The sequence below is a fragment of the Convolutriloba macropyga genome, chromosome 3, assembly GCF_964194025.1.
Source record: "Convolutriloba macropyga chromosome 3, txConMacr16.3, whole genome shotgun sequence".
In the NCBI taxonomy this organism is placed as follows: Eukaryota; Metazoa; Xenacoelomorpha; order Acoela; family Convolutidae; genus Convolutriloba; species Convolutriloba macropyga.
The window spans coordinates 34,269,118-34,281,418 of record NC_134470.1 but is presented as its reverse complement, the minus strand read 5'-3'; the positions used below and the strand labels follow the sequence as shown (position 1 = coordinate 34,281,418).

General features: G+C 33.5%; 1 protein-coding gene across 1 annotated transcript in view; it reads right to left on the bottom strand.

Annotated features, from left to right (window-relative positions):
• The window catches only part of LOC142337028 (zinc metalloproteinase-disintegrin-like batroxstatin-1), an 87,089-nt gene that overhangs the window by 22,618 nt on the left and 52,170 nt on the right, over window positions 1-12,301 (bottom strand). The window contains exon 8 of the mRNA XM_075386065.1: window positions 3,515-3,667. Within this exon, the coding sequence (XP_075242180.1) occupies window positions 3,515-3,667 (153 nt within the window). The remainder of the gene's footprint in view (window positions 1-3,514; window positions 3,668-12,301) is intronic.

Here is a 12,301-nt window from a genome sequence, read left to right as displayed (position 1 = left end):
CGGTAATTTCTAATTAGGAAACATGAGAATAAGAACTTAACTTAAGAAAAAAGTAAAAGCGTAGCAAATCTTATCAACAAATTGTCTAGTTTTCTTCAAATTTATATTCTCAAAAAATGGCAAACAAACGCTACCAAAATTTTGACTTCAGGGCTAGTAGTATCTTTGATTGATGCAGACCATTTTCAAGCTTCAGAAAGATTTTACTTGCTCTTAAAATTATAAAAACTTTGCTAAAAAGACTAAAAAGAACTTGGAAAAAAGTCACGAAATTCGCATAAAATTAGGTTTTACCTGCAGTGGCACCAGATCAGCAATGACCGAACTCGAGCAAAAATCAAACTAACAAAAAGACTTTATCAAAAATTTGAAAAAAATGCATCCTTAAGGTCGTTTAGCTCGTTAATGATCAGAATTTAGCTCGTTAATAATCAGACTTTAGCTCGTTAATAATCAGAATTTAGCTCGTTAATGATCAGACTTTAGCTCGTTATTGATCAGAATTTAGCTCGTTAATGATCAGAATTTAGGCAGACTTTGACTAGGAAGCTCGTTCATGTAGGCAGACTTTATTATGACGCTCGTCCATGTAATCAATAACGCGCTTTACCCCCCCCCCCCCCCCCTGTGCGTTTTTAATTGTCCGATCATTAACGCACATCTCGACCTGGGTTTTGTTCTCAAAATTTTTAGAAAAGTTATCTTTTCACATTAAAGTTAAGCATCCCGAGCTGCTCTCAAACGACAGGCTAGGGTTTGGCTTATATTATTAGTAGTTTCAGATTAGGGATAACAGATGCACTTGAATCGGGGGAAATTTGTGATAGAATTTGCGTGGGGATGAAAATGTTGTTGGGGGTGTCCAAGCCTAAAAAAGATCCGAACTCTCCCTCATTGCACGAAGTTCCGCATACTCAACGACTTTGGTAAACTATACCCGGGATGACAAAAAGTTGTAATCATAAAACTTTCATATTATGGACCATTGACTTCATAATTCAAAAAAGTTTTAGGAAATTGGCATGACTACAACTTTGCCATAAATGGAAGTTTTATGACTACAAATTTCTCATAAATGGAAGTTCTATGACTACAACTTCTCCATATTATGACGTTCTATGGCTACTAATTATCCATAACAGAAACGAGGCATTTAAAAGGTCTTGGTTTTTTCGTGAGTCCTCATGAGCTTCTTAAACTACAAGGGAAAACAGACTGTTTTTCTTGCAGAATAAGCAAAAATAGAGGCTCTTTTTTTCCAAGACATATATATAGCTAAAATCTAAAATCCCGGATAGGCCAGGAATATTATAGCACATCATAGAAGAAAGAAACAAAGCACAATTAAAATACAGCACAATGGGAGAAGGTGCCTTTAAGGGCACAAAGGGATGGACATTTAACAAAAAATCGAGTTTTTTTTTTAAAAAAAAACATTTTAACCCCCAAAATTTAAACGAAGACGCCAAAAAAGAAAAAATTGGTGCCTCACAATCCTTATGGATAGAAGGCACTCCCAAAACAGTTTGCGTAACATTGAACACCTCCGTTGACCCAGAAGGTCATATTACATTTTTTAAATACGATTGGCTTTTTGAGAAACATTTGACGAAATCGCAAAACCTGACTTTATATATCACTAAGGCAAAATTTTCTTGATCCATGGCCAATGTTAGCCTAACGCACGCTTGTTATATCAATTTGAATAGCCTAGACTCAGTAGTAAAGAAATGAGACTACTTTTTACATAAAAAACGTTAGAAAAATTAGCGTTTTCGACCTTCACCTCTTTTATGTAAGAATTTTTGAAATTTTGACCCAATAGAAAAATCTCGGGTAGTTATAGCATCTATATGAATAGGAGCCACTACCAAAACAGTATGGGTAACATTGAACAACTAATTGACCCAGAAGTTCTTATTACTTTTTTGAAATAAGATTGACTTTTTGAGAAACATTTGACGAAATCGCAGAAATTGACTTTATATATCACTTATGCAAAATTTTCTTGATTCATGGCCAACGTTAGCCTAACGCACGCTTGTCATATCAATTTGAATAGCCTAGACTCAGTAGTAAAGAAATGAGGCTACTTTTTACATAAAAAACGTTAGAAAAATTAGCGTTTCCGACCTTCACCTGTCTTATGTAAAAATAACTTGAAAACAGTCCTTCTTAAGGAAGAAATTAGTTCTTTTACGGAAAAGATTGAACCAAAACTGTTCTATGAAGTTCTATGACTACAACTTTTTCATTGTTGATTGCTAGTTGCGATCTCACTTGATGCAACGGCTTTTCATTGAACAATTGAGGGCAATGCTTGGAGTTTTTTAACTTGAAAAAATATTTTTCACTTTTCTCCAAATTTTTTTCTTTTTCTATGAAGTTCTATGGCTACAACTTTTCCATAATTCTCTGTTCGCTTAAGACTCAATTTTTCAATTTTTTTTCAAGTTAGTTTTTTGAAACATACTTTTTCCTTCCTTTTCATGATATAAAAAAATTTTGCATAAAAATTTAATTCCATAGAACTCCCTTTTATGAAAGTTCTATGACTACAACTTTTCATAGACGCCATAATATGAAGTTGTAATTTTATAACTTTTTGAATTATGGAGTCAACCCGGGTACACTCTGACCCTACTAAAGCTCTAATAAAGATACTCAGGTACTTATTGTACTCAAGCTTTACAATTTACTTTCGAGGACAGATAGTCAAGTCAGCGAAAGAAAGTCCTGGAAAAATTCAAACGGTCAAAAAAAATGTATAAGGAAGAAACATGTCTTTAAAATAATTGCTTCGAAAATCGTTCTGGAGTAAATAATGACAATTTATAACAAATTACACTTCTTGTTCTTTTTTTTCTGACCAATTTTCAGAATAGTGCTTTCCATTATTCTTGTACATGACTAAGGTAAAGTCTGTTGAGTTTCTTTTTTGTTTCGTTCCAATTGTGAATTTCTGTGAAGTAATTTGTATTTGGCTATCCTGGGACTTGAGGAGTAGAGATGTACATTACTGTTTTTTTTCAGGCTTGTGATATTATGCTTCTGCTTTGGGGATCATATTAAGCCGTTTGTTAGAGCCGCAGTCTAGAGCCGCAGTCTAGAAGATGTATAGTTGACATCTTGCCGATTTTTGTGATGTTGGTGAATTGCCTTCTCAGAGTTGGCTTGAATGATTTAATTAATACATTGTTCTTTTAGTTACCATTTAACTTTCCAAAGCGCGACGCTTGACGTCGTAGCACCATACACTCCATTAATTGAGCTACTAAGTTATTGTTCGTTGTGTCTTCTTTCTTCTTTTTCGACTAGATTTTGGATTTGCGGTGCCCAAGTTTTTGTTATCATATTTTTAGGGTAAACGGTTTACTGCTTTTATATTAATCTGGAAGTTGATACTCGATACTTGGTACCTTTTACTTAGTACTCAACCTTTCCTTTAATACATTTCTTTTGATAGCAGCCGCGTCCTCATTCTGAGTTGACATGAAATCCATAATAAGCTTACTTCTGGTCTGCAATGGTACACGGTATGAAATGCCCCTCGGAAGACATGCCACAATTTCCTCTCCCTGTGCCCTCCAGATTCAGATCCCAACAGAACTGCTCCGTCTCATTCTCCACTTGCAGGGAGTAAAACATGCCCCTCTGTTCAAATATCCTATAGAAAATACGACAATATAAGTTTTTCCCAATTGGACTAATAATATGTTAGAGATTCATTTATTTCTCGAATTTCTGCATTTTACGTATTTTAAGGCTGGTTAATTATGGCCAATTTTGAATGAGGCAATTACGGGGACACTATATCAGAAAGGGACGAAACCCAGTGAACCAAAACTTGATACACCTTCGGATTCATATCATCCACCTGATCCCTGGTCTGCTTTTGGACACAATTTAGTAAAACGGAAATATCAGAGTTAGGACGCTTTAAGTCAAAAACTTCAGAAGTTTCAACACCAAATTGATTATGCCTCCTAAAAGTTTCTGTTGTTTACTTGATTTAAGAATTTGTTTTCACTAAATCTATTTTCTATGTACATACCGAGCTAAAAAAATTTCATTAAACTGGAAAAAACAGGCTCAATTGTTGGTTAATAAACTAACGGGTGCTGAAGTTTTCAACAATTCTGGATAATACTTGTTAATTGTTGACAAATTTCGATAATTCGTGCTTAATCATAGAGTTCATACAACATGGCGTCTTCAATCTGCAGTTTCTTATCTGAACAACCTTCTACTTCATCAAACATCAAGACAAGGGGAGACCATGGGAGACAAAGAGAGACAAATGGAGTCGCAGGGGACAAGGGGTGACGCTGGAAACTTAATCATATCAACAAATGTGAACTAATAATTATTTTTCGAAATACGCGCACTGGTCACATTTTTTGGGTACATGTTTTAATGTTATGGTTTGGAAGTTCTGCGAATTGGAAATATCAGTCATCACTACCGCGGTCATATCAAATACATTTAACCTTTTATATATCAGTTCGATAACCATTTTGTCTCAACAATCAAGTTTCTGAAAGATCAAAAAGTTGCAACTCATTATAACATATAACAGTCTTTGATCTTCAGTTCCTGATCCTTGATTTAAATTCATTTCGTGTCTAAGGATCTTACTTTTTTATAGCGATTATATCACAAAAATCCACGTGTCATGAGCTACGAATTCAAATACTGGAATTCAAATACATGTCTGAATTATTGTTCCAACAATTTTATAAAGATGAGGGAATCTTTATGCGAGACCGGCATTTTTTACTTCTATCAAAATTTCCCTTTTTGTTTACGCATTTGAAAGAAAAAAGAAACATCATTTGAGGCCATTATGAACTATTTTTGGTTTAACCAAAAACATGCAATTTCTATCGCAACTTGAAAAGGTAAACTGTTTAAGAAACTGAAATGAAAACAGGTAAAAAAGGAAAGCGTGAAAGGTATTCGGGGTGTGAGAGTGGGCAGGGAGGAGGGGGTACCGTAAAAGAATTTATATTTGTCCTCAAAGCTTTAATAATTATGTTAATAAAAATTGTATTGAATCATACAATTTCGCTGAAAAACGAAACTTAAATCAAAATTTCAATTTTATAAAAAAAAATATGTTCAAAAGATAAAATCTGAATCAATTTTTTTCGAAGAAGTTTTAATTCACTCTTTTGTTGAAATTTTTATAGATTAGTAGGTTTCCGACATGACCAAAAAACTTTTAAAAAGACATAGGAATTGACAAAAATTCAACAGATGCAAAAAATCTCTACGACAAAAATAATTTAATCTTTTTCTTTGAACTCTATTGAAATCCTTAAGAAAAAATATTGGGCTTTGTAGTCGTTTTCTCCAAATTTATTTTCTGAAACTGCGTGCGAACGAATAATTGTCATGTTTTTGCTGGCTGGCTTTTTTTGACCTGTTGATCTAACCTTTTTTTGCTCAGAAGAACATCTGTATTATAGATAGAACTACGTTTAACGCACTTTTATATGAACCTTGTTATAACGTTTAGAGTTACCCTTTAAAAAGATCGACGTCTCTTTGAAGAAATAATAATAATGTTTTAGATTTCTGTGGGCAGTTCCGCTAAACGCAAAACCCACGTCCTCTAGTTCGCTTGAATACTTATTGGACTGAGAATTTTTCAATTTGACTAGGGAAATTTTCTAACAAAAGTAGAGAATCAATATTTTCTTAAAGTTTTCTGCGCAAATCTATCTTCTACCTTTAAATGGTGCCAGCTAGTTGTTAGAGAATGAATTGACATTAAAATTTCGTTTACGTTTCTTCAGGCGACCTTCAGATAGAAAAAAGAACAAAATCATTTGAGGAAAAAGCCAAAAGTTTTTTTTTCTTTTACATCTATCTTGATATCGTTGACCTGAACTGACTTTCATTGTTCTCTTCTTCAGTTGTTTGTTCCATAATAAGTAACTAGCAGTATAATTTAACTCAGTATTTAACGATGCTCGTTTTCAAACCTTCACTTCAATTAATAAAAACCTTCAAATTTTATATTACCTGAAGAGATTTTTTATACCGCAAACTACAAGCCAAAGCCACGTACTCCAGTCAAGTAAGAATTTAATGCGATTGAAGTTATCAAAAATTATTTTTTATATTAGAAATTTTTAACAAGGCGAAATAAAAAAAAACAATCATTTTGCTTCAGGTTTTTTTGTATAGACTCTTCAAGCTTTATCATGATTTTTTGTTCATTTTGTTAATTTTCATCACAATGAAGTTTCTTATTTGATTTTTTCAGTCAACTTCCTTGTTGGGGTGAGTCTTATTCAAAGCTCTTCCGGTTAATTGATATCAATTTGGGCTGAGGAAGACTGATAGTCAAGGAAGCTTTTCATCAGAAGACAAATGTTTTCGACAAACTAGAAACGTATGTTTGAATATTCTGAGCATTGTTTTCAGTCTGGGATTTTTATTCTGATGAAAACTTTTTTGATCTTGCCTTTCACTCTTCCTTGACATCAAAGATAACCACGCTTTCAGCAAGAAAGAATTGTTACAAAAAATCGATACTTTTTTTTCTACTCATTCTCGTTTTGAACGTAACTCATTTTCAACACAAAAAATTGGGACGTAAATTGCGTTTATAACTGCCGTCAAAAAACCAGAGAAAACAAGAAGGACAGAACTATTTACCAAACATCTTTTTCAATGAAAATTGAACCATTAAGTTTTTTGCTACACCTCTGACGACCAATTTAAGCAATTTTTGTCTCTTATTATTTTAGAATTGGCCTGCATTGAAAACCTCAGGTTCTTAAATGTTTTCAGATTTAGTAAAAAAGCATATAAAGAGCGCATTCAGCTTCAACAGACCAACCAACTTCATGTGTAGGACAATTGACCACCAAATTGCTTTTTGAGTTATCAAAGCTTGTGCCAACTAGAGTTACTACTTGGACTGGTTAACCACATGGAAACTGCACGATGATTATACCTTGTGATTTGTTCTGTTTTCACTTTTTTTTTCAAGTTGTTAAAAGTGTGAAAATGCAGTTTTTCTATTATTTGATAAATCATAAAGTCTCATGGTTTTGACAAATCAAGGAATTCAACTTGTTCATCTGAATTTTCCTATTAAGTGTCGTTATAAATCGTTATAAATGGTCAATTTCTACGTTTCATGCGAAGAATTCTGACACAACCATGTCGAGATATTTCAAGTTTTGTTCTTTACATAATTTAATGCAGGGGTTCCAATGAACCATTCCTGGCGTATATTACATGAGAGCAACATGAGCATGTACATATTCCAAAATTATTTGATCACCAGGCATTTAAAATCGGAAAAAAGTAATTCGTTTCCATGTTGAAAAACTATAAATTTCTAGTTCAATCTTTCGATTTTACTTTTATCAAATAATTTTCATAAATGTGCAGTAAAATAATTCAAAATAAAAAAGCGTTTTAAAACGTGAACTCTAGGGAACACTTTGAATTTTCACAGAAAAATTTCAACAAAAAATGCTATCAGGAACAATGAAGCAACTGAGTGAAAAACAACTTATTGGTTGCGCATCATTCAGGAAATTAAGTTGTTTTTCATTCAGTTGCTTCAGTGGTCATAATAGCACTTTTTGTTAAAAGTTTCCTCGAAAAAAAAGAGAAACGCAGCAAACAGTCGGTTCTTCTTTCGTTATATCTTTGAAGCTTACGCTGTAGAAAACAAACCATTGCTTACGTCAATTTCAACTTATATCTTATAACACGTGTGACAATAAAAAACTTCAAGTTGAATGTTTAATAACTGACAAAAAGAACTGTGCTTGAAGCGTTTTACACAGGAACGCGAACCCTTTTTCCATACTATAAAGTTGCATTATATCTCAGTTACAACAAAAAACTATGAAATTTGAGTAATTTTTTTCGAACACTTTTACCATTTATTTGTTAAGGTGCATTATTTACAAAATTGAGTGTGGTAACAACGTAAAGTCATGGACATTGGAGAATCGTCAAGTATTTTTGCAAATGACACATCAGGTATGAGTGGTGATACAAATCTGTCAAAAAAATCTTTTGATGAACTATCAAAAATTGTTGTTGGTCTGGTCGAAACTAAAAAGAATCAGGAATTAAAAATTCAAGAGTTGGAAAAAAAGCAGCAAGAGATGAACAATTGCTTGAGAGCACAAAAACGTTATACTAGCAAAGACTCTGTGATCATTTGTAATTCACCATTTGATTAAAAAGATCAACGGAATGTGCTCAAAAAAACTTTATTTTTTTTTGATAAATATCTTGGAATCAAACTGCGGGAGGACAGAATAAAAGCCTGCCATATTCTTCCTGGCACGGGTTCACATGTTTGCCCTGACTCAGTAATATGCACGTTCGTGTATTCTGACGAAAAAGATCGAGTATTTGGGGCCAAAAGGAAATTGAAAAAGTTGAAGAACCCACTGAACAATTTGAACATGTATATCAACGAGAGGCTACCAAAGCATGAAGCGCAAATCAACAGTGAAGCTAAAAAGATGGGCATGATTATATCCACCACTAAAAACTGTGCAGTATCCGTATTGGTCCAGAATTCTCAAAACGAAACTTCGTTCCAACCCGTTAACTATGTCAACGACCTCAATAAAGTCAAAAATTCCGTGTTGAGAGACCCGGCCAGAGAAAAACCAAAGTTTGGCACTAATTACTATCGAACGGTACCATCAGACGAATAAGAAAAATATTCTCCTGAAATGAAAAAGCAGATGAAATTCTAAACTGGAAAAAACCTGCCACATTTCTAAAACTCAGTAATTTTTGATCATAATAATCTGAAAATTTGAGGCTGTAACTTTGATTTCTATCTAGTACCATTACTTCAAATTATTGTAGAAAAATGGCTCATGCATAATTTAAATGTGACATTTAGTGCTTTCCACTAGTTACTAGCTGCAATAAACGCAGCCTGTCTTTTTTCGGCTAGGGTTTTTTTTCATTTTTTTTTAATTGAGGTTCTTTTTATTAAACTTTAGAATGTTCCGACTTAGTGCTCGAGATATCCGCAGCCTAAAGCAGGACATAATTTTTAAATTTTTTATTAGTGAATAGAACATCAGGAGGAACAACAGTCTTGCGATATACGCAGTTTAGTTGTTTACAGCTCGAGATTCATTTCCAGCCGTTTGGAATTTGTGATATTCGCAAATAACGAAAGACAACTGATAATGAATTCTCGCGAAAACCAGAAAAGTTTATCAAATACCGACTGCAAACATGTTTTTTGTGATATTTGGGGAAAACGTGTCAACCAGTCGGTGTTCTTTCGTTTTGATTTGATAACCGTGTAAAAAAAAGAATGCACAGGGAGTTTCATTTTACAATAAACGAGTGGTAAAAGTGTTCTAATCCAGTTAAAAGCTTGCAATAATTTAAACGATGAAAAATAATATTTTGTTGCAGAAAATCAGATCAATCTATAAAAATTTAAATCATTTCGAGTTTTTTTGGCGCAACAAGAAACACAGCCCTTGGCTATATGCCTAACCGAAACGTGGCTCAAAGATGACAGCAACATCAAATGTTTATCGCTTAGTAGTTACCAGCTGCTTGATACAAGCAACCGGCAAATAGGAAATGGAGGAGGAGTTGCAATATTTGTGAGGGAAGGCGTGGTGAAAACGGTTCTGCAGAAATTTTCAAGTAGGAACTGTCAATTGCTAACAATCAAAATTGAACGCAAAAATTACGAAAACGATATCGTTTTGACTGTTATATACCTCAAACCTAATACAAGTTTATCAGAGTTGTCAGATACTTTCCAGGAATATTTTGAAAAAATAACACCCAAGCCAAAACATATGCATCTAATGTGTGGAGATTTAAATATTGATCACTCAAAAACAAATGCAAAATTTTAGAAAATGTTCTCGGAGGGTATGATCTCAACAATGTCTTGGACAGGATTCACCAAGGAGACCATTATTTCTCAAACAAGAATTGATATAGTATATTGCTCACAGGAAGTGAAAGTTGAAGTTCTAAATTCTACAATAACCGATCATTACACTGTTAAAACTGAACTAGACGAGGAAACGAAAGAAACAGGTTTATGAATGCAACAGTACTACAGACATTGGGCTATACTAGAAAAAAATTCAGTGTGAGAAAAACTAGTGTTCAAACTGAAACACAAATTACAAGGTTTTCAAGATGATTTTGGTCTCTTGGACTGCGACTCATCATTTGAAAAATTTCAACAAACTATTATTGATGAAATAAAACATTATGAGCCAGAGAAGAAACCAAAGGCTCTCAGACATAAGTCATGGATTGGTAACTCAATTAAAAACCTTGCAGCAAAAAAGCAAAAATTTTTCCAAAGATACATGCAACAGAAAACAAATGATAATATAAAGAGATTTAATAAAATTAGGAACTTGCTACAATAAAAAGTGCTAGAAAAAAGGAGAAACTTTTATCAAACGTTTTTAGTCAGGAACGCCAAGCGTACTATCAAAACATTCTTCAATACTATCAAAAGTTTAGGAGGAGACTCACAAAAAAACAACAAGCTACTTTAACGCAGGAAGAGACTGAAACCTTCAACAAATTTTTCACCACCATCGGAAAAACGTTAGCTGATAAACTGGTTACAGATGGAAAAAACAACACAAAAAACAGAAACGTCAATAGCATGTTTCTACACAAAATCAGCGAAAAAGAGTGGCAATCAGAAACCTGAAAAATAAATACAGCTCAGATTTTGATGAACTCAACATTTTTATACTCAAGAAAATACAGTTTGCTATTGTCCCGACTCTTACATATTTGGTCAACAAATGCTTTGAAAACAGCGTTTAAACGAACTGCTTAAAGAAGGCCGTAATTATTCCACTGTATAAAAAGGAGATCCTAAAGTTGCTGAAAATTACAGACCAATCAGTTTGCTGCCAACAAAAGGAAAACTGATTGGGAACTTGGTTCAGAAACGAATGCTAAATTTTTTGGAAAAATTCAACCTTCTAAACAAAAATCAATTTGGGTTTAGGCCAAAAAAGTGCACTGTTGAAACCTTAATATCTTTTATTGAGAGCGTCAGGCAAGATTGGGAGGATGGTATTACAGAAACTAAAGCTGTGTTCATTGATCTCAAAAAAGCATTTGATACAGTTAAGCATAGTATTCTTTTGGACAAACTAAACAACTTGGGATTGAGGGGCCACATGCAAAGTTATTCGAAATCTTATCTGAGCAAAATGCAGCAATGTGTAAATTCAGGAAATGTATACTCCAATTTTGCGGAAGTCGATTATGGGGTACCACAAGGGTCAGTACTTGGACCACTTCCTCTTATTGTGTATATAAACGACATAGATGATTACTGTAGTCAGAACTGTTTGGCCTTATACTCTGACGATAATGTTGTTAAACAAAAAGGGCAATCAACCACTGAAGTTTTCAGCCAATCTTTGAACCTGGTTAGTGATTACCTCATAAAAAACAAACTGACTATGAACTACGAAAAAACTTGTTTTATGAGCATGAAAGCCTGACGGAAAAAATCAAAGCAACAATTAAAGATGAAAGAAATTAACCTAATACAGAGATCATCACTGAAATACTTAGGTGTAGAATTGGATGACAATCCGAAGTTTGGCGAACATATTAAAAAAACTTTGCTCAAAACTGAACAAATTCTCAGGACCTTTTACCGGCTCAGATCGATTTTAACTGTTAAACAATTGTTATTAAAATACAAAGTTTATGTCCAGCCTGTTGTGAGCTATGGCGTACTAGTCTACGGAACTTGTAACAAAACATTTATTTTGGCCACTTGAGTCGAAAAAATAAAGCAAATTACACGAATTATTTTTAATAAACCTAAATCATCCTCCACTGGCCTGGAACGCGAATCAAATCACATTTATTCGATTAGAGGTCCTGCACCTTTTTGAACTGTTGAAAAAATTTGCTGAAATTTTATGAGCAGAATGCCATATTAAGTGTCTTAAAAACGTAATTACTAGAAAAGAAATTGAAACACTGCAAGCAAAAAGAATCTAATCAAAGCAACTTAAAACTGCAAACAAAAGCAGCGGTCTAAGTCCTAAAATATTAGGAGTAAGAATACGAAAATTTCTTAACTTCTTTTTAAAATTTTATCCTAATTTTGTTTTAGAAGTGCAACATCTGAGTGCAAGAGAACTTAAGCAAATCTTATCTAGTTTCAGGGACAATTTTTTCGTAGACAACTTAGAAATGTTTGCTTTGCTTTTTTAACAAAAACTCCGTAGATCTCATAAAATGCAGAATAAGGTTTTGAGGTTTC